This window comes from Coregonus clupeaformis, unplaced genomic scaffold (assembly GCF_020615455.1).
Source record: "Coregonus clupeaformis isolate EN_2021a unplaced genomic scaffold, ASM2061545v1 scaf0148, whole genome shotgun sequence".
Lineage (NCBI taxonomy): Eukaryota > Metazoa > Chordata > Actinopteri > Salmoniformes > Salmonidae > Coregonus > Coregonus clupeaformis.
The window spans coordinates 215,495-237,199 of record NW_025533603.1 but is presented as its reverse complement, the minus strand read 5'-3'; the positions used below and the strand labels follow the sequence as shown (position 1 = coordinate 237,199).

The following is a 21,705-nucleotide window of genomic DNA, read 5'->3' as shown; positions in this document are numbered from 1 at the left end:
AAATGTGACACGTCACTCCCTATGCAAATGAGGTGTCAGATTTCAAACCCTACATCTCAGCTCCTTGCGGGCAGCGCCATCTGAATGGGGAGACTCAGCTGTTTTGCTGAGTTTAAAGCAATTGACATTGTACTGTTCACAGAACGTTCTATACACAAACATTTCGGTCACTCAGAACCAGTCCAGAATCGCTACGAGTCCCCTAAATAAGGGACTTTACATCAGAGGTTAACAACGTACCCTGATAGCTGTACTTTTAGTTTACGGTTGATGCAGCTTGTTTGCCATTAGCCAATCGGCAATTCTCAACGAGTTGAAAGCATGTGAAAGCATCCAACTCGTATTTATGACTTCACAACTGGTAATTACCACTTGGTCATGAATGCAACATTAGTTTTACGTTGCAATGGAGGAATTTAAAGATTAATGGTTACTCTATGTGGTTAATAATATAAATGTTGGGATCTAATGTACATATGTAGGATCTTATTTTGAGCCAGTTTGCTACAGCAGGAAAATAATCATGCAGCAACAGGAAATGTGAATTATTATGTGGATTATAATAGACATTTTTTGTAGGGGTTGATACATTTTTCATTTAGGGAAAATCAAGTCTGACATTTTAAAGTGGAAATTACAAACTTTAGAAGCCTTTTTAAATGTTGAATATACTACAAGTTTGCATTTCCTGTTGTGCAGGAAATTCTCAGTAATGTGAGTAATGTGAGGCCTGTGAGGCGTCTGTTTCTCAAACTAGACACTAATGTATTTGTCCTCTTGTTCAGTTGTGCACCGGGGCCTCCCACTCCTCTTTCTATTCTGGTTAGAGACAGTTTGCGCTGTTCTGTGAAGGGAGTAGTACACAGCGTTGTACGAGATCTTCAGTTTCTTGGCAATTTCTCGCATGGAATAGCCTTCATTTCTCAGAACAAGAATAGACTGACGAGTTTCAGAAGAAAGTTATTTGTTTCTGGCCATTTTGAGCCTGTAATCGAACCCACAATTGCTGATGCTCCAGATACTCAACTAGTCTCTAGAAGGCCAGTTTTATTGCTTCTTTAGTCAGCACAACAGTTTTCAGCTGTGCTAACATAATTGCAAAAGGGTTTCTAATGATCAATTAGCCTTTTAAAATGATCAACTTGGATTAGCAAACACAACGTGCCATTGGAACACAGGACTGATGGTTGCTGATAATGGGCCTCTGCACGCCTATGTAGATATTACATAAAAAATCAGCCGTTTCCAGCTACAAAAGCCATTTACAACATTAACAATGTCTACACTGTATTTCTGATCAATTATATGTTATTTTAATGGGCAAAAAAATGTTTTTCTTTCGAAAACAAGGACTTTCTAAGTGACCCCAAACTTTTGAACGGTAGTGTATTTATTTCACATTAGCTGATGTAAGTCAGTGGAACAATTCCTATTCCTTATGGTGGGCTGTCTTATTATAGGATTGTGTGCTTGTCAGCAAGAACAGTACTGTTATTCTCATTCTTCTTTTATTTTTCCACTTCTTCCTATTTTGCTGGTGTAAGTACTTATTTGAAATCTAATATGCCTACTTGTGTCTTTGAAAATAAATCACAAGAGGCTATGCATTTTTGTAGGCATTCATGTAGATAGTCTATGTCATGGACATGTTGATTGTAAGTCATAAAATGGGAATAGGCTATATTGAAATGCCTCTTCCCTCAATTATTGTGTCATTTTAGTCGTGTGCACAAGCAGAGATGGTAACTAATCAGCCTCAACCACCTTTAGATTTTTCTTGAAGGTGGGGTGACTTAAAGAAATTAATTGTTATAGCATGAACATTTTAAAAACCCTGCACTTGGGAAACCCTATTTTAAAGGGATAGTTGACAGTAGATCTTATCCTCAATGTTAATCTCAAAGTGCACCAGATCGAAGCATTTAGCTGCTCAAATTCCAATTTCTTTTTCTTATGGCGAGGATCCCCCCAGACCCCCCCTCCTAGACTACTCATTGATCTCACATACACAAATCTACAACAGAGTACACCCACCGCCCCCTCACCTGGCTTGGCAGAAGCCTGTGCTGCCTTTACTATAGCAGTAGGCTGATGGGTGTAATACAACAACAGCTCAACGTCCCGGTCAAACTGATGACCAGCAGCCAGGCTGACCTGCAGTCAGAACATTTACATTTACATTACATTTTAGTCATTTAGCAGACGCTCTTATCCAGAGCGACTTACAGGAGCAATTAGGGTTAAGTGCCTTGCTCAAGGGCACATCGACAGATATTTCACCTAGTCGGCTCGGGGATTAGAACCAGCGACCTTTCGGTTACTGGCACAACGCTCTTACCCACTAAGCTATCTGCCGCCCCAGAACAACATTAAGATGAAGACAAAGCAGTCTGAGAGGGAATTGAACAACTATGGAGGATTCTGATGGTTCATGGTGCTAGTGAGAATGCATACACACAGACATACTGTACACACACAGACACTGATACGTACGTATGTAAAGAAACACACTTACTGTGCACATGCATATGAACACACACATGCATGCATACAGACAGACACACAGTACCGTGGCTTGGGTTTTCTCTGTGTTGAGGTAGTTAAGGGGACAGTTGGACTCTACTTTAGAGATGGGATGAGGGGATGACACGTGGGCACTGAGGACACCTGGGCACTGCCACCACTACCACTTGGAGAGAGATGGGGTGAGGGGGGAGGAAGAAGGAGAGAGACAGAGAGAGAAGAAAGAAGGAGAGAGAGGAGAGAGAGACCCACAGATTATTATGTTTTTGTTCCAGCCCTGCACTAACACACCTTTCAACTCATCCTTCACATTGTCCAGGCTGACAGAGGCCTTCCCCCCCGGAAGTAGAATACCTACACTCAGCTGGAACATGTCTGGACTCTCATTAGTCTCCTCCAATAGGAAGGCCTGCTGGCCAGAGCTCAACGCATCATCATACTGCTCCAGAGCCTGAGGGGGGACAGAGGAACACAGGGACTCATCATCCTTAGACACAACGTAGCATACATATAGGGGAGGGTGTTGTCTGACTGAAACTCTAGTCAGGTCAATGGGGTTCAATGGGCTTTTGACAAAGCATTTGGTGGGGAACAGAGGAAGTTGATGGGAGGAGCTATAGGAGGACGGGCTGATTGTAATGGCTGAAATGGAATCAATCTGTCACGATCGTCGTATACAGAGGACCAATGCGCAGCGTTATTTGCGAACATGCTTTTATTATTGATACACGAACAAAATAACAAAAACGATACGTGACGTCCAAAGGTGCAAACCACAAACCTACAACAGGAACAAGATCCCACAAACACTGTGGAAAAACAGACTGTTTAAATATGGTTCCCAATCAGAGACAACCAGCAACAGCTGACACTCGTTGCCTCTGATTGAGAACCACTCTGGCCAACATAGAAACACAATACAAGAACTATACCCTAGAAACACAAAACTAGAACAACATAAAGAACACTCACACCCTGGCTCAACATACAAGCGTCCCCAGAGCCAGGGCGTGACAGTACCCCCCCCCAAAGGCGCGGACTCCGACCGCGCCAACAGAACACCACAGGGGAGGGACCGGGTGGGCACTCCGCCTTGGCGGCGGATCCGGCTCTGGGCATGATGCCCACTCCCTCTCTAACCCCCCACAGTACCCCTGGTCCGGTCTGGCCCTGCTGGCCGGAGCTGTACTGAACACTGGTGGAGCGGATTGCTCTAGCTCCGGCGTGGAGCAGCTGACCGGTACCGGACCAGGCACTGGTGGAACAGGCACGGGCTGTGCCGGACTGACGACGCACACCACTGGCTTGGTGTGGGGAGCAGGAACAGGCCGAGCCGGGCTGGCGACGTGCACCATAGGCTTGGTGCGGGGAGCAGGAGTGGGCCGGACCGGGCTGACGAAGCACACCACTGACTTGGTGCGGAGAGCAGGAATGGACCGGGCCGGGCTGGCGACGTGCACCACTGACTTGGTGCGGGGAGCAGGAACAGGCCGGGCCGGGCTGGCGACGCGCACCATAGGCTTGGTGCGGGGAGCAGGAACAGGCCGGACCGGGCTGGCGACGCGCACCATAGGCTTGGTGCGGGGAGCAGGAACAGGCCGGACCGGGCTGACGAAGCGCACCATAGGCTTGGTGCGGGGAGCAGGAACAGGCCGGGCCGGGCTGGCGACGCACACCATAGGCTTGGTGCGGGGAGCAGGAACAGGCCGGGCCGGGCTGGCAACTCGCACCATAGGCTTGGTGCGGGGAGCAGGAACAGGCCGGGCCGGGCTGGCGACACGCACCATAGGCTTGGTGCGGGGAGCAGGAACAGGCCGGGCCGGGCTGGCGACGCGCACCATAGGCTTGGTGCGGGGAGCAGGAACAGGCCGGACTGGGCTGGCGACGCGCACCACAGGCTCGGTGCAAGGGACAGGAACAGGCCAGGCCGTACTGGGGACACACGCCACTGGCCCTACGCAGGGATCAGGAACGGGCCGGACCGGACTGGTAACACACCCCAGTACCTCTCGCCGTGCCTCTACACTTTCCTTCCCCTTTGTGACCAGTGGCCCCCTTAACCTGGCGGCCTCCTCTGCCAACCCGCTGGACCGCTCTATCGCGGCCTCCTGCTGCCCCGTCGTCCACGGCGTGAGCCCCCCCCTAAAAAATTTCTGGGTGTCTCTCCTCCCCGTGGACCAAGCCTCCCTATCTCTCGCCAGACTCTTCCTCCACTGCTCCAAAGTCCAACCTCTCTGCTCTTCACTTGGCTTGACCCAGTCGAGACTCTTCCTCCACTGCTCCCAAGTCCACCCTCTCTGCTCTTCACTAGGCTTGACCCAGTCGAGGTTGCCACGGAGATCCGCTAGCGATTCCCCTGGCGATGGCTCCTGGACACGCTGCTTGGTCCAGTTTTGGTGGGATCTTCTGTCACGATCGTCGTATATAAAGGACCAATGCGCAGCGTTATTTGCGAACATGCTTTTATTATTGATACACGAACAAAATAACAAAAACGATACGTGACGTCCAGAGGTGCAAACCACAAACCTACAACAGGAACAAGATCCCACAAACACTGTGGAAAAACAGACTGTTTAAATATGGTTCCCAATCAGAGACAACCAGCAACAGCTGACACTCGTTGCCTCTGATTGAGAACCACTCTGGCCAACATAGAAACACAATACAAGAACTATACCCTAGAAACACAAAACTAGAACAACATAAAGAACACTCACACCCTGGCTCAACATACAAGCGTCCCCAGAGCCAGGGCGTGACACAATCTAATGGTACCAAACACATCAAACACATAGAAACAACTTGTTTGACTCGGTTCCATTGATCCCGTTCCACATGTTGCCCATCCAAAAGAGTTCGGAACAGTTGGTGCATATATTTTGACAACATTTTGTGCCATTTTTGTACTTCTTGAAGCCTCACAGGTCATAGACTGCTTGGTTAACCAAGTGGGCATAGAGCGGCAAAGATCCACCAGATAAGGCAGGAGTTAAGAACAGTTCAAGGAGGCAAGTGAAGAAGAAAGACCAGCCTTGTCAGAGCTACGGAACATCCTCAGGACCTTGCAGAGAGCTGAATGGCATAGAAGGCACAGGAAAAAGAGGTCATGGAAGCGGGCTGCCTTTTTAGCAAATCCCTTTGGATTCACCGAACAGCTGCTGGGTCAGAAGCACAGTGGCCACCTTACCTGCTCCAAAGATGAGATCGATAACCATCTCCGCAGCACGTACAGCAACACAGTCAGAGAGCAAGATCTGGAGCACTGCAAGGCCTTGATAGTTCTACCAGTACCAACCACAGAGTTAAACAAGGAGCCCTGCTGGAAGAAGGTACAGGAGGTTGTCAAGAGGGCAAGAGCATCCTGAAGGTGATCTGGAGGAGGGGCAAAGTCTTTCGAAGAACATCAACCAGTTCAGAACCATCTCGTTGCTCAGTGTTGAAGGAAATATATTATTCAGCATTGGGGCCAGCCATATGACAGATTACCTCCTAAAGAACTCCTACATCAGTCCAGAAAGAAGGGATCCCGGAGGTGCCAGGATGACTGGAGCACACAGGCGTGGTCAAGCAGATAATCAGGGAAGCCCGGGAGAACAGAAGAGACCTTGTTGTACTGTGGCTGGACCTCATGAACGCCTATGGCTTCATACTCCACAAGCTGGTTGAAGTGGCTGTGGATCGGCACCACATCCCAGGCAAGATCAGGGATCTCATACTGGACTACTACAACAGTTTCAGTTTGAGAGTCACCTCTGGGTCCACAACATTGGAATGGCACAGGCCTGAGAAAGGAATCATCACAGGCTGCACCATTTCAGTGATCCTGTTCGCCCTTGCCATGTCAGTGGAGGTGGAATGTAGAGGCTCGCTGACCAAGTCTGGTGTGCGACAACCTATCAGTCTTCATGGACGACCTGACTGTGACAACAACATCCATCCCAGGGAGTAGATGGATTCTGAAGGGGTTGGAGAAGCTTGTCACTTGAACTTCAGGCCAGCGAAGTCTAGATCCCTGGTGCTGAAAAGGGGGAAGACTGTGGACAAGTTCCGCCTCGCCATTCAAGACACACAGATCCCATCCACCACAGGGAAACCGGTAAAGAGTCTGGGCAAGATGTTTGACAGCAGCCATCAAGACATCCAACCAGGAGCTGGAAGTGTGGTTGGCTGCAGTGGACAAGTCAGGTTTACCTGGCAAGTTCAAGGCCTGGATATACCAACATGGTGTCCTCCTACGGATCCTCTGGCCCCTCCTGGTCTACGAGGTCCTGATTTCTACAGTCGAGTGCTTTGAGAGAAGGGTCAGAAGCTACCTCCGCAAATGGCTGGGATTACCTCAAAGCCTCAGCAGCATTGCCCCGTACAGTCAGAAGAACAAACTGAAGCTACCCATCAGCAGCCTGAATGAGGAATTCATGGTGACCCGTACAAGGGAGGTGCTGCAATACAGGGAGTCAAGCAACCCGAAAGTCTCCTAGGCCAGTATAGAGGTGAGGACAGGAAGGAAGTGGATGGCTCAGGATGCAGTAGAGCAGGCTGAGTCATGGCTACGGCACAGCGTGCTGGTGGGTAAGGTGACTCCAGGAAGAGCTTACATTTACATTTTAGTCATTTAGCAGACGCTCTTATCCAGAGCGACTTACAGTTAGATACAGAGCGACTTACAGTTAGAGTTGACCTTGATAGCATTACAACACCACGCTACGACCAGGCCCAAGGGAAAGACAGGTGGAAGCTGGTGCAGGAGGAAGTGTGAGCAACAGTCGAGGAGGAGGGAGCCAGCAGGATGGTAGGAATGCAGCAACAAGGCAACAAGATGGGAGAAACCGGTGGAAAGTACATGGTCCAAGCTGTGGAAGGCCGAGCCCCATTGCATCAAAGTTCTTTATCCAGGTAGTCTACGATGTCCTGAAAAAGAAAAGGAGAGCCGCACACTCTAGGAGCTCAGATGCAATAATTTAATAATCAGCCAAGCTGTCTTCATCAGGGTATAGACTACAATGTTTTACCAAGCCCATCTAACATGTTCTGCTGGGGCAAGGTCGATTCACCATCATGCTCTCTGTGCCTAAAGAGAGGAGTACATCCATCATCAACTGCTGCTCAAAAGCCCTAGGTGAAGGTCACTACCACTGGTGCCACAACCTGGTGCTTAAAGCCATTGTAGAAACCATCTGCAGTGGGATCAGTCACTGCAAGCGCCTCCGACTGTAAGGGATCGGGGGTTGGCTGGGTCTAGACAGAGTCTGACACTTCCCCGATCTACTGAGACTCGATCTGGTTCACCTGAGTTCTGAGCACACCTGTCCATAATTAGGGCAGGATTTAAGGTGTGCTCAGAAGTTCAGTCGGTGCGAGGTATTGTTCCTTTGTGACTTGCTAAGCGTTTTGTTCCGAGAGAGAGACAGAGTTTGTTGTTTTTGATTACCCGTGTATCCGACCTGTGCCTTGTTGTTTGACTCCCCGAATTGCTTAATCCTCTGCTTGTCTACCCCAGTGATTACCGTCCTCTGATCCTGTGCCCTCGACTACGACTAAGCCCGCTCCCTTGGTACCTCTGCCTGTCTATGCCTGGCCCGGTTTTGACCACAGCCCGCCCGACCACGATTAAGCTATTCCCTTGTCTGTACTCTAATAAAGCATCGCAATTCTGCGATTGGATCTTACCACTCTGTCCGAGTATTCATTACAGAATACCTCGCCCATACCATGGATCCAGCGGAATTACAGAGGCGATGGGAGATACAGGAGAAACGGATGGATGAACTCCTGCAACTACTCAACGCTGGTGCGGCTGAAGGCACCACCCCAAGCACGGTCAGTCCTCGTCATGCACCTCCGATTTCTCTACCGACAAGGTACGACGGGGAACCTGGCAAATGTCAGGGGTTTCTACTCCAGACGTCCCTGTATATGTCGTATAATCGTACTATGTTTCCCGATGACCGTAGCAGGGTGGATTTCATGATTTCTCTGCTAACGGGAAGAGCACTGGATTGGGCTACTGCGCTTTGGGCAGCTGAGGTCCCCGAGTTGAATGCGGAAGTTCAGTTCAAAAGACTGTTCCAAGAGGTGTTCGACCACCCAGTATCTGGGCGTAGTGTGGGAGACCAACTATGCGAACTTCAGCAGGGCCGTCGCACAGTAGCCGACTACGCTTTGGAGTTCCGTACTATAGCAGCCGGTAGCGGATGGAGCGAGACTGCTTTGCTCACCGTTTTCCGAAGAGGGCTGCGCAAAGACGTACAGACTGAGTTGGCTTGTCGAGGAGATATCACTGTGCTACATGAGTTTATCAAAATAGCCATCTCTATTGATAATCTGATAGTGCAACATAAGGTATCCACAGTCCGGGAGCCCTCGGTCACTGGTCCTACGCAATCGACAGAGCGGAGGAGAGAATCTGAGGAGGAACCTATGCAACTGGGACGGTCACCCCTACAAGATTCGGTGAGACAACAACGTCGGCAAGACGGACTATGCCTGTATTGTGGTCAGTCGGGTCATTTCGTTCGTCAATGTCCGGTACGCCCAAACCGTAACCCAGGATATCGCCTCGGAACTGCCAAACCGGTGAGTGAGACTCAAGTGTTCAACATTACCTCTAAACAAATGTATGTGCCAGTTACCTTATCGGTCGGAGAGAAAGTGCGCAGGTTGGAGGGTCTTATTGATTCCGGAGCGGCTGCCAGTTTTCTGGATATGGGTCTCGCTGAGGAATTGGGAGTTCAACTTATCCCAATTCAACCTCCCCTGCGAGTCAACGCGCTAGACGGTGAGCCCATGGGCACGGGGTTTATTACGCACCGTACTGAGGTAATCAAGTTACAAGTGGGCTCCATACACCATGAGGACATCATTTTGTTCGTCATCTCCGCTCCACGGGAGCCGCTAGTTCTCGGCCACCCCTGGCTCGTCACCCATGATCCGGTCATCTCCTGGAAATCTGGCGATATCACAGCTTGGAGTGAGGTATGTAGGGCCGAGTGCCTCAAGTTACCTTGCAAAACGTCTACTGTGGAGGATGCGCAGGGTGCGGTGTCTACTGTTGTGCCAACAGAATACCAGGATTACGCGCAGGTGTTCTCCAAGGAGAGGGCTACCGTATTACCGCCTCATCGGGCCTGGGACTGTGCGATTGATCTGCTATCCGGGGCTACACCTCCTCGTGGAAGAATCTACCTGTTGTCACAGCCGGAACGAGAATCGATGAGCAAGTATGTTGATGAGGCGCTACAGCAAGGGGCCATTCGCCCATCTACGTCTCCCGCCGCATCCAGTTTTTTCTTCGTGAAGAAAAAGGATGGCGGACTGCGTCCTTGTATAGACTATCGAGGTTTGAACGATATTACCATAAAAAATCGTTACCCTCTTCCTTTGATCCCAGCAGCCCTCGAGCAGGTGGGGCAGGCCTCTATCTACAGTAAACTGGACCTCAGGAGTGCGTACAATCTGGTGCGCATTAGAGAAGGGGATGAATGGAAGACCGCCTTCATCACACATCGAGGACACTATGAATATTGTGTCATGCCCTATGGACTTACCAACGCGCCCTCAGTATTCCAGGCGTTCATGAATGACATTTTCAGGGACATGATTGATCGCTTTGTGATAGTGTACATTGATGACATCCTAATCTATTCTAACTCTCTGAGTGAACATGTGTCCCATGTACGACAGGTTCTGGATCGGCTCCTACACCACTCTCTGTTCGTGAAGGCAGAAAAGAGTGAATTCCATGTCACCACGATTTCCTTCCTTGGGGCCATACTCACTCCCGACGGGGTTAAACTGGATGCATCCAAGGTACAAGCGGTACAAGATTGGCCTCAACCCCAGACGGTGAAAGAGCTCCAGAGATTCTTGGGGTTTGCCAATTACTATAGACGGTTCGTGCGTAATTTCAGCACCACCGCAGCTCCCCTGTCGGCGATGACCAGCTACAAGGGTCGTGGTCTGAACTGGACGGAGGGGGCAGTGCGTGCGTTTGAAACGTTGAAGCAACGCTTTACCACCGCTCCCATTCTATGTCAGCCGGACCCTACCTTGCCGTTTATCGTGGAAGTGGACGCCTCGGAGGTTGGAGTGGGAGCCGTGTTATCCCAACGCCAAGGTGAGCCGCCTAAATCACGACCCTGTGCTTTCTTTTCAAAGAAACTGAATTCGGCCGAGCAGAACTACGACGTGGGTAATCGTGAACTACTGGCGGTGAAGTTAGCACTGGAGGAGTGGAGACATTGGTTGGAGGGAGCAGAGCATCCGTTCCAAGTGCTCACGGACCACCGCAACCTGGAGTATCTTCACAGTGCTAAACGACTGAACTCCCGACAGGCAAGGTGGTCTTTATTCTTCAACCGTTTCCGATTCACTGTCTCTTATATCCCCGGGTCCAAGAATGGTAAGGCGGACGCGCTTTCCCGACGGTTCGAGCGCGCGGAAAGACCCGTGGAACCAGAACCTATCCTCCCCAGGAGTTGCCGTGCTGGTCCTGTGAGGTGGGCTACTCGATGACACTATTCAGGAGAGCCTACAATCGGAACCAGCCCCTCCAGAAACCCCGGAGTCAAAGGTGTTTGTACCAGCTCCGCTTCGACCTCAACTGATGGAATGGTGCCACACGTCGCTGGGATCTGGTCATCCCGGAATCACTCGAACTGCACGACTCATCAGCCCGAAAATACTGGTGGGATTCCCTCACAGATGACGTCAGAGACTATGTCTTATCCTGTCCAGTATGTGCTCAGTCCAAGGTACCTCGTGCACTACCGGAGGGTAAGCTGATGCCATTGCCAACTCCTCAACGACCCTGGTCGCACATTGCCATGGACTTTGTTACCGACCTACCAGAATCAGAGGGCCATACTGTAATTCCGTGGTCATCGATCGTTTCTCCAAGATGTGCGGTTAGTACCCATGACCCGTTTGCCTAACGCCACTCAGATGGCTGAGACTATGTTTACCCAGGTGTTCCGGCAGTTTGGTGTCCCGGAGGATATTGTTTCCGACCGGGGACCCCAGTTTGTATCCCGGGTATGGAAGGCCTTCTGCGAACGCTTGGGCATCTCGGTTAGCCTAACCTCCGGATATCATCCCCAGGCCAATGGGCAGACAGAACGGCTCAACCAGGAAATTGGGAAATATCTACGGCAACAATGTTCGCGGCAGCCGCAAGAGTGGAGCCGATTCCTTCCTTGGGTAGAGTATGCTCAGAACTCACTCATTCACACCTCCCTACGCCTAACGCCCTTCCAGTGTGTTCTAGGGTATCAACCACCCCTGTTCCCGTGGGATACCGCATCAGGGGATGGTACCGGCGGTGGGACGAGTGGTTCCGTCGGAGTGCGTAGGTCTGGGAGACGGCCCATCAACATCTCAGTCAAGCCTCACAACAGCAAAAGACCTACGCCGACCGACCTTGGAGACCTACTCCCACTTATCAACCCGGGCACCGAGTGTGGCAGTCTACCCGAGACCTGCGGTTCCGACGGAGCTGCAAGAAGCTCCAACCCAGGTACATTGGTCCTTTCAAGGTACAGAGACGTATTAACCCTGTCACCTACCGTCTGTTACTCCCTCGACACTACAGGATAAATCCCTCGTTCCACGTCTCCCTGTTGAAACCTGTCCATTATAGCCCGATGTACCCACATCGCTCAACAACCTACTACACCACCTTTGGAAGATGAACAGGACACCACCTATACAGTCCACGAGATACTGGAGTCAAGACGGAGACGAGGGGCATCGAATATCTCGTGGACTGGGAGGGATATGGACCTGAGGAACGGTCCTGGGTCCCTGCTAAGGACATACTAGACCCCGCTCTCAAGGCCACTTTCCACGCTGAACACCCAGATCATCCCGGACCCCGACCCAGAGGAAGACCACCCGGTAGAGGTAGAAGGCCGTCAGGAGCCGGCCCTGGGGAGGGGGATACTGTAAGGGATCGGGGGTTGGCTGGGTCTAGACAGAGTCTGACACTTCCCCGATCTACTGAGAGGGGGAGTCATCAGACTCGATCTGGTTCACCTGAGTTCTGAGCACACCTGTCCGTAATTAGGGCAGGATTTAAGGTGTGCTCAGAAGTTCAGTCGGTGCGAGGTATTGTTCCTTTGTGACTTGCTAAGCGTTTTGTTCCGAGAGAGAGAGAGAGTTTGTTGTTTTTGATTACCCGTGTATCCGACCTGTGCCTTGTTGTTTGACTCCCCGAATTGCTTAATCCTCTGCTTGTCTACCCCAGTGATTACCGTCCTCTGATCCTGTGCCCTCGACTACGACTAAGCCCACTCCCTTGGTACCTCTGCCTGTCTATGCCTGGCACGGTTTTGACCACAGCCCGCCCGACCACGATTAAGCTATTCCCTTGTCTGTACTCTAATAAAGCATCGCAATTCTGCGATTGGATCTTACCACTCTGTCCGAGTATTCATTACACCGACAAGCGAAGCAGACCATAGCATTCGTCTACCATAGCTACCAGAATCTGCTCTGTTATCTGCAGGTGTTATCTGCTCTGTTAAACCGAATCTAAAAAGAGGGCAATAAACACAGAAATGACTTTTCGTAGCAGGTTAGGAACTTACACTGCAGGCTAGGATAATAAACATAGCAGGTTTGGAGAAGTTAGATTAGGAAAAAAATTAAAAAATAATCAACTTTTGACATCAATTTGATCAACTGTATCCCATCTAGCAATGACTCAATGCGAAAGTGAGTAGTTTAAGTTGAAAACAACGGGCATCCATCTTGGACGTTGTCTCTAGTTAATTTATAAGCTAAGTGCATTCTGCTCCTAAAATGAATACCAACTTTATCCTCTTCATGTAGAAATGAAAAACTGCTATTGGGTAAACTATAGGCCTATCCTTGAAAAGAAATTCCACAAATTAACTTTTAACAAGTTACAGTTTTACTGTGGCTATTTGATCATAATGTAGGCCTACCAGAGTGGCCTACCATCAAAAACAATGGAGAAAATGCATCCCATAACATTTTAACATGGAAATAGCTGTTCTGTCTTTCAGCCTAAAGTAGTAGCCAATGTGTGGTGTTCAATGTAGGCCTACATTCCATGAGACGTTTGAAAAAAAACATGCAGGGCTTGTCCTTCAGACAAGGAGATGACTGAAAATTGTGTTGTGTTTTTTGATGCAAGAAACCACTTTACAAAATAAAATGCATTATTATTCCCATACCATTAAAACTGAGAATCAGATAAATTATGCTACCCTCTGCCTATTGGCTACTTAGCTTATTCAAGCCTGTCTCAAAACACAACACTGCCCCTTTAAGACAAAAAAAAGCTCTTTACCTGACTTGTTTTTCAAAGATGCTTAGAAATGTACACGTTTTGTTCTCTTGTAGGAATCAATCACTCCCCTATTGCTGACTACAAATGATCTATAACTGGGCTAATAACTCACTAACTAGCAAAGGATATTAACAAAATGTGCACACGTGACTACATGCAGCTCTCGCTTTGATCTCAAAACAAGCACATCTACTCATGACAGCTCATGCTGTAAAGACAGTCCAGTTCAAAGTAAATGGCACAGATCCATATATGGCAATGGTCTATTTGCATTTAGGCCTACTGCAGCTCTGATTGTTTATGGCGCACCGGTCTGCGTACATACATTTACATTTTAGTCATTTAGCAGACGCTCTTATCCAGAGCAACTTACAGGAGCAATTAAGGTTAAGTGCCTTGCTCAAGGGCACATCGACAGATTTCTCACCTAGTCGGCTCGGGGATTAGAACCAGCGACCTTTCGGTTACTGGCACAACGCTCTTAACCACTAAGCTACATAAAGTACGGGCTGAGTAGTGCGTGTCAATGCAATAGAATCCTACTCCGATGCTGTGGTGTCGAGAAAACGTTGCTAATTATGCTGTGAAAACAAGGAAATCCGCTGACGCTGTACTTTGATTATAAAGGTTTATTTATATCAAAGGGTTCCAGCATCAATTTACAGATATCTGCCGATATCTGGAGAATAACCGGACCCCAATCTGTAATATGTTATTCTCCCCCTCCTTTGTTTTAACCGTGGTATTTATATCCTATGCCCTATGTAACATAATATGGGTGTTTTCCCTACAGACCAATCCCAGGACTCCACCTAACAGACTTCCTCGGCTTTAGGGTGCCCCTATAGAACTACTCCCCAGATGCTCCCTTTAAGCTGAGTCAACATCCTCTAAAACCATTTGAAACCATTAGCAAAGTCATAAATTCCTCAGATACCACAATGTATTCTGCCTACAACAAAATATAGTGCATATTTCATTTTGTTTTGGTATTGTCACGATCGTCGTAAGAAGCGGACCAAGGCGCAGCGTGATAGGCGTACATCTTTTAATGAGTACTTACAGTGGGGAAAAAAAGTATTTAGTCAGCCACCAATTGTGCAAGTTCTCCCACTTAAAAAGATGAGAGAGGACTGTAATTTTCATCATAGGTACACGTCAACTATTACAGACAAATTGAGGGAAAAAAATCCAGAAAATCACATTGTAGGATTTTTAATGAATTTATTTGCAAATTATGGTGGAAAATAAGTATTTGGTCACCTACAAACAAGCAAGATTTCTGGCTCTCACAGACCTGTGACTTCTTCTTTAAGAGGCTCCTCTGTCCTCCACTCGTTACCTGTATTAATGGCACCTATTTGAACTTGTTATCAGTATAAAAGACACCGGTCCACAACCTCAAACAGTCACACTCCAAACTCCACTATGGCCAAGACCAACGAGCTGTCAAAGGACACCAGAAACAAAATTGTAGACCTGCACCAGGCTGGGAAGACTGAATCTGCAATAGGTAAGCAGCTTGGTTTGAAGAAATCAACTGTGGGAGCAATTATTAGGAAATGGAAGACATACAAGACCACTGATAATCTCCCTCGATCTGGGGCTCCACGCAAGATCTTACCCCGTGGGGTCAAAATGATCACAAGAACGGTGAGCAAAAATCCCAGAACCACACGGGGGGACCTAGTGAATGACCTGCAGAGAGCTGGGACCAAAGTAACAAAGCCTACCATCAGTAACACACTACGCCGCCAGGGACTCAAATCCTGCAGTGCCAGACGTGTCCCCCTGCTTAAGCCAGTACATGTCCAGGCCCGTCTGAAATTTGCTAGAGTGCATTTGGATGATCCAGAAGAGGATTGGGAGAATGTCATATGGTCAGATGAAACCAAAATAGAACTTTTTGGTAAAAACTCAACTCGTCGTGTTTGGAGGACAAAGAATGCTGAGTTGCATCCAAAGAACACCATACCTACTGTGAAGCATGGGGGTGGAAACATCATGCTTTGGGGCTGTTTTTCTGCAAAGGGACCAGGACGACTGATCCGTGTAAAGGAAAAAATGAATGGGGCCATGTATCGTGAGATTTTGAGTGAAAACCTCCTTCCATCAGCAAGGGCATTGAAGATGAAACGTGGCTGGGTCTTTCAGCATGACAATGATCCCAAACACACCGCCCGTGTCACACCCTGGCTAATGGACTCTATTTGTTGAGCCAGAGTGTGTTTGTTCTATGTGGTTATGTCTATGTTGGGGGTTCTAGTTAGTCTGTTTCTATGTTTGACTGAGTGACTCCCAATCAGAGGCAACGAGTGTCAGCTGTGTGCTGGTTGTCTCTGATTGGGAGCCATATTTAACTGTCTGTGTTTCACTTTGTGTTTGTGGGTTTTTGTTCCGTGTTCGGTCAGTGTCACCGTGGACTTCACGAGTCGTGTATTTGTTTTGTTTAGTGTGCTTTTTATCGCTGTCGATAATAAAGATCACCATGTTCGTGCAACACGCTGCGTATTGGTCTACTCACTCCTACGACGATCGTGACAGAAAAACCCACCAAAACGGGACCAAGCAGTGTGAAGAGCAGAGAGGAAGGACCTGGGATCCGTGGAGTAGGAGTTTCGACTGGGCCCCGCTAAGTGAAGAGAAGAGGGGCTGGTCTATGGAGCAGTGGATTAAAAGTCTCGACTGGGCCAAGCCAAGTGAAGAGCAGAGAGGTTGGACTTGGAAGCAGTGGGGTGAGAGTCTGGCGAGAACTAGGGAGGCCTGGTCCACGGGGAGGAGAGAACCCCAGAAAATTTTTAGGGGGGGGCTCACGACGTGGACGACGGGGCAGCAGGAGGCCGCGATGGAGCGGTCCAGCGGGTGTGCAGAGGAGGCCGCCAGGGTAAGTGGGCCACTGGTCACAGAGGAGAGGGAAAGTGTGGAGGCACGGCGAGAGGTACTGGGGTGTGTTACCAGTCCGGTCCGGCCCTTTCCTGATCCCTGCGTAGGCCCAGTGGTGTGTGTCCCCAGTACGGTCCGGCCTGTTCCTGTTCCTCGCATCGAGCCTGTGGTGCGTGTCGTCAGCCCGGCCCGGCCTGTTCCTGCTTCCCGCACCGAGCCAATGGTGCGCGTCGCCAGCCCGGCCCGGCCTGTTCCTGCTCCCTGCACCAAACCTACGGGGTGCGTCGCCAGCCCAGCCCGGCCTGTTCCTGCTCCACGCACCAAGCCTACGGTGTGCGTCGCCCGGCCTGTTCCTGCTCCACGCACCAAACCTACGGTGTGCGTCGTCAGCCTGGCCCGGCCTGTTCCTGCCACTCGCACCAAACCTACGGTGCGCGTCGCCAGCCCGGCCCGGCCTGTTCCTGCCACTCGCACCAAACCTACGGTGCGCGTCGCCAGCCCGGCCCGGCCTGTTCCTGCCACTCGCACCAAACAGACGGTGCGCGTCGCCAGCCCGGCCCGGCCTGTTCCTGCCACTCGCACCAAGCCAGGGGTGCGAGTCGCCAGCCCGGCCCGGCCTGTTCCTGCCACTTCGCACCAAGCCAGGGGTGCGAGTCGTCAGCCTGGTCCAGCCTGTTCCTGCCACTCGCACCAAGCCAGGGGTGCGAGTCGTCAGCCTGGTCCAGAACGTTCCTGCTACTCGCACCAAGCCAGGGGTGCGAGTCGTCAGTCTGGTGAGGCCCGTTCCGGCTCCACGCACAAAGCCAGGGGTGCGAGTCGTCAGTCCGGTGAGGCCCGTTCCGGCTCCACGCACAAAGCCAGGGGTGCGAGTCGTCAGCCCGGTCCGGCCCGTGGCTGCTCCACGCACCAGGCCAGGGGTGCGCATCGTCAGCCAGGTCCGGTCCTTTCCTGCCTCGCGCGCCAAGCCAGGGGTGCGCGTCGTCTGTCCGGCACAACCCGTGCCTGGGTCACCGGTGCCTAATCAGGTACCGGTCAACGGCTCCACAACGGAGCTGAAGCTAGCCGCTCCTGCTACGTCCAGGTCAGCTCCAGCCAGCGGGACCAGACCGGACCAGGGGCGCTATGGGGGTTTATTGGAGGGTGGTGGGCAAGCCCGGAGCCAGAACCGCCGCCAGGAGGTATGCCCACCCAGCCCTCCCTGTTTTGCGTTTTTGAGGCGCGGTCGCAGTCCGCGCCTTTAGAGGTACTGTCACACCCTGGCTAATGGACTCTATTTGTTGAGCCAGAGTGTGTTTGTTCTATGTGGTTATGTCTATGTTGGGGGTTCTAGTTAGTCTGTTTCTATGTTTGACTGAGTGACTCCCAATCAGAGGCAACAAGTGTCAGCTGTGTGCTGGTTGTCTCTGATTGGGAGCCATATTTAACTGTCTGTGTTTCACTTTGTGTTTGTGGGTTTTTGTTCCGTGTTCGGTCAGTGTCACCGTGGACTTCACGAGTCGTGTATTTGTTTTGTTTAGTGTGCTTTTTATCGCTGTCGATAATAAAGATCACCATGTTCGTGCAACACGCTGCGTATTGGTCTACTCACTCCTACGACGATCGTGACAGCCCGGGCAACGAAGGAGTGGCTTCGTAAGAAGCATTTCAAGGTCCTGGAGTGGCCTAGCCAGTCTCCCGATCTCAACCCTATAGAAAATCTTTGGAGGGAGTTGAAAGTCCGTGTTGCCCAGCGACAGCCCCAAAACATCACTGCTCTAGAGGAGATCTGCATGGAGGAATGTTACAAAATACCAACAACAGTGTGTGAAAACCTTGTGAAGACTTACAGAAAACGTTTGACCTGTGTCATTGCCAACAAAGGGTATATAACAAAGTATTGAGAAACTTTTGTTATTGACCAAATACTTATTTTCCACCATAATTTGCAAATAAATTCATTAAAAATCCTACAATGTGATTTCCTGGATTTTTTTTTCTCATTTTGTCTGTCATAGTTGACATGTACCTATGATGAAAATTACAGACCTCTCTCATCTTTTTAAGTGGGAGAACTTGCACAATTGGTGGCTGACTAAATACTTTTTTGCCCCACTGTAGCAACAACAACAAAACAACAAAACAAACGATACGTGAAGTCAAAAGGTTCACCAACACAAACCTATACAGAACAAGATCCCACAAATAACTGTGCAAAACAGGCTGCCTAAGTATGGTTCCCAATCAGAGACAACGAGCAACAGCTGCCTCTGATCGGGAACCACCCTGGCCAACATAGATCACACGAACTAGAACGAAACATAGAAAATAACACATAGAACATCCACACCCTGGCTCAACATATAAGAGTCCCCAGAGCCAGGGCGTGACAGGTATGTTCCCATTCCTCCAGGGCCCATTCCTCCAGACAGAGCTGGTGTAACTGAGTCAGGTTTGTAGGCCTCCTTGCTCGCACACACTTTTTCAGTTCTGCCCACACATTTTCTATAGGATTGAGGTTAGGGTTTGTGATGGCCACTCCAATACCTTGACTTTGTTGTCCTTAAGCCATTTTGCCACAACTTCGGAAGTATGCTTGGGGTCATTGTCCATTTGGAAGACCCATTTGCGACCAAGCTTTAACTTCCTGATTGATGTCTTGAGATGTTGCTTCAATATATCCACATCATTTTCCTTCCTCATGATGCCATCTATTTTGTGAAGTGCACCAGTCCCTCCTGCAGCAAAGCACCCACACAGCATGATGCTGCCACCCCGTGCTTCACGGTTGGGATGGTGTTCTTTGGCTTGCAATTGCCCCCTTTTTCCTCCAAACATAACGATGGTCATTATGACCAAACAGTTATATTTTTGTTTCATCAGACCAGAGGACATTTCTCCAAAAAGTACGATCTTTGTCCCCATGTTCAGTTGCAAACTGTAGTCTGGTTTTTTTATGGTGGTTTTGGAGCAGTGGCTTCTTCCTTGCTGAGCGGCCTTTCAGGTTATGTTGATATAGGACTTGTTTTACCGTGGATATAGATACTTTTGTACCTGTTTCCTCCAGCATCTTCACAAGGTCCTTTGCTGTTGTTCTGGGATTGATTTGCACTTTTCGCACCAAAGTACGTTAATCTCTAGGAGACAGAACGCGTTTCCTTCCTGAGCGATATGACGGCTGCGTGGTCCCATGGTGTTTATACTTGCGTACTATTGTTTGTACAGATGGACGTGGTACCTTCAGGCGTTTGGAAATTGCACCCAAGGATGAACCAGACTTGTGGTCTACAATTTTTTTTCTGAGGTCTTGGCTGATTTATTTTGATTTTCCGATGATGTCAAGCAAAGAGGCACTGAGTTTGAAGGTAGGCCTTGAAATACATCCAGAGGTACACCTCCAATTGACTCAAATGATGTCAATTAGCCTATCAGAAGCTTCTAAAGCCATGACATCCTTTTCTGGAATTTTCCAAGCTGTTTAAAGGCACAGTCAACTTAGTGTATGTAAACTTCTGACCCACTGGAATTGTGATACAGTGAATTATAAGTGAAATAATCTGTCTGTAAACAATTGTTGGAAAAATTACTTGTGTCATGCACAAAGTAGATGTCCTAACCGACTTGCCAAAACTATAGTTTGTTAACAAGACATTTGTGGAGTGGTTGAAAACTGACTTTTAATGACTCCAACCTAAGTGTATGTAAACTTCCGACTTCAACTGTATCTCACTGGTCATCCCCAAAGCCAACACCTCCTTTGGCCGCCATTCCATCCAGTTCTCTGCTGCCAATGACTGGAACGAACTGCAAAAATCTCTGAAGCTGGAGACTCTTATCTCCCTCACTAACTTTAAGCATCAGTTGTCAGAGCAGTTTACCGATCACTGCACCTGTACACAGCCCATCTGTAATTAGCCCACCCAACTACCTCATCCCCATATTGTTATTTATTTTGCTCATTTGCACCCCAGTATCTCTATTTGCACATCATCTTCTGCACATCTATCACTCCAGTGTTAATACTAAATTGTAATTATTTCGCACTATGGCCTATTTATTGCCTTACCTCCATAACTTACTACATTTGCACACACTGTATATAGATTTTCTATTGTGTTTTTGACTGTACGTTTTGTTTACCCCATATGTAACTCTGTGTTGTTGTTGTTTTTAATCGCACTGCTTTGCTTTATCTTGGCCAGGTCGCAGTTGTAAATGAGAACTTGTTCTCAACTGGCTTACCTGGTTAAATAAAGTATTAAAAATATTTTAAAAACAGCAGCTTTTTGCTGTACTCGTTGACAGTCTCTCTCTAGTCATGGTTTTAAATGTTTTGAAATCTCACAGTATCAATTTTGCTGTAGCTTTCTTTTATGCCTGCTACATTACTGCAGACACAGTAATCTGAGCCATCCGATTGGCCAGCAGTAGCCCTATAGTGCACTTGATTAGTTTGCTGGGCCCGCTGGTAAGGCAGAGGTTGTACCTTCAGACACATGAAAGGCACTTAACCCTAAATGATTCCAATGGCGGCCCTTGTGAACAGGACAAATATAAGCACCCCCTTGACTAGCAGAAGGGATGTTTGGGAACAGAGACAGAGAAAACTACATGCATAGAGCATTCTATAATGGAAAGACAGACATGTAATAACTGCTGTCCATGTAATTAATGGGTTTGTTTCATAACATTAATTGAATAATTTCCATTAATTCTAACCATCACTGTTTCGACAACCTCAGTATTACTCTCAGCCTCTTCTCTTCTTCCTCAAGAGAGGTGGGGTCCACTGCTGTGAACAAGTGATGATACTGTTATAGGAGAGAGCGAGAGAGAGGGTAAGAGGGAGTTTAACCCCCCAAAATGTCCAGTTACTAAATATTTCATCATCTTGGATCATAGTCCTACCGTCCAATGAATAGAACAGAATAGAATAGTCATATGGGTGGTACTGTACTAACTCGTGAGCGGAAGAACTCATGGTAGTATTTGGCCTCTCTCCATGATGT

At 48.9% G+C, this 21,705-nt stretch overlaps 1 protein-coding gene and 1 pseudogene across 1 annotated transcript; one reads left to right on the top strand and one right to left on the bottom strand.

Annotated features, from left to right (window-relative positions):
- Positions 1–191: 191 nt before the first annotated feature.
- On the bottom strand, positions 192–5,363 carry LOC121585387 (von Willebrand factor A domain-containing protein 5A-like). The gene is made up of 5 exons (XM_045213746.1): positions 5,316–5,363; positions 2,815–2,974; positions 2,570–2,622; positions 2,046–2,154; positions 192–202 (listed from the first exon to the last, which is right to left on the bottom strand). Exons 1-5 carry the CDS (start codon positions 5,361–5,363, stop codon positions 192–194), a joined length of 381 nt encoding a protein of 126 aa, XP_045069681.1.
- Positions 5,362–21,502, top strand: LOC121585386 (annotated as a pseudogene).
- Positions 21,503–21,705: the final 203 nt, after the last annotated feature.

What these genes read in the sequence shown, in the direction of transcription:
- LOC121585387 (XM_045213746.1), bottom strand. Translation starts at nt 5,363, where the DNA reads ATGTGGAACGGGATCAATGGAACCGAGTCAAACAAGTTGTTTCTATGT. An exon ending in CAAACAAGTTGTTTCTATGT is followed by an intron (nt 2,975 to 5,315) that starts GTTTGATGTGTT and finishes GTCCCCCCTCAG; the next exon opens with GCTCTGGAGCAGTATGATGA. An exon ending in TGTGAAGGATGAGTTGAAAG is followed by an intron (nt 2,623 to 2,814) that starts GTGTGTTAGTGC and finishes CCATCTCTAAAG; the next exon opens with TAGAGTCCAACTGTCCCCTT.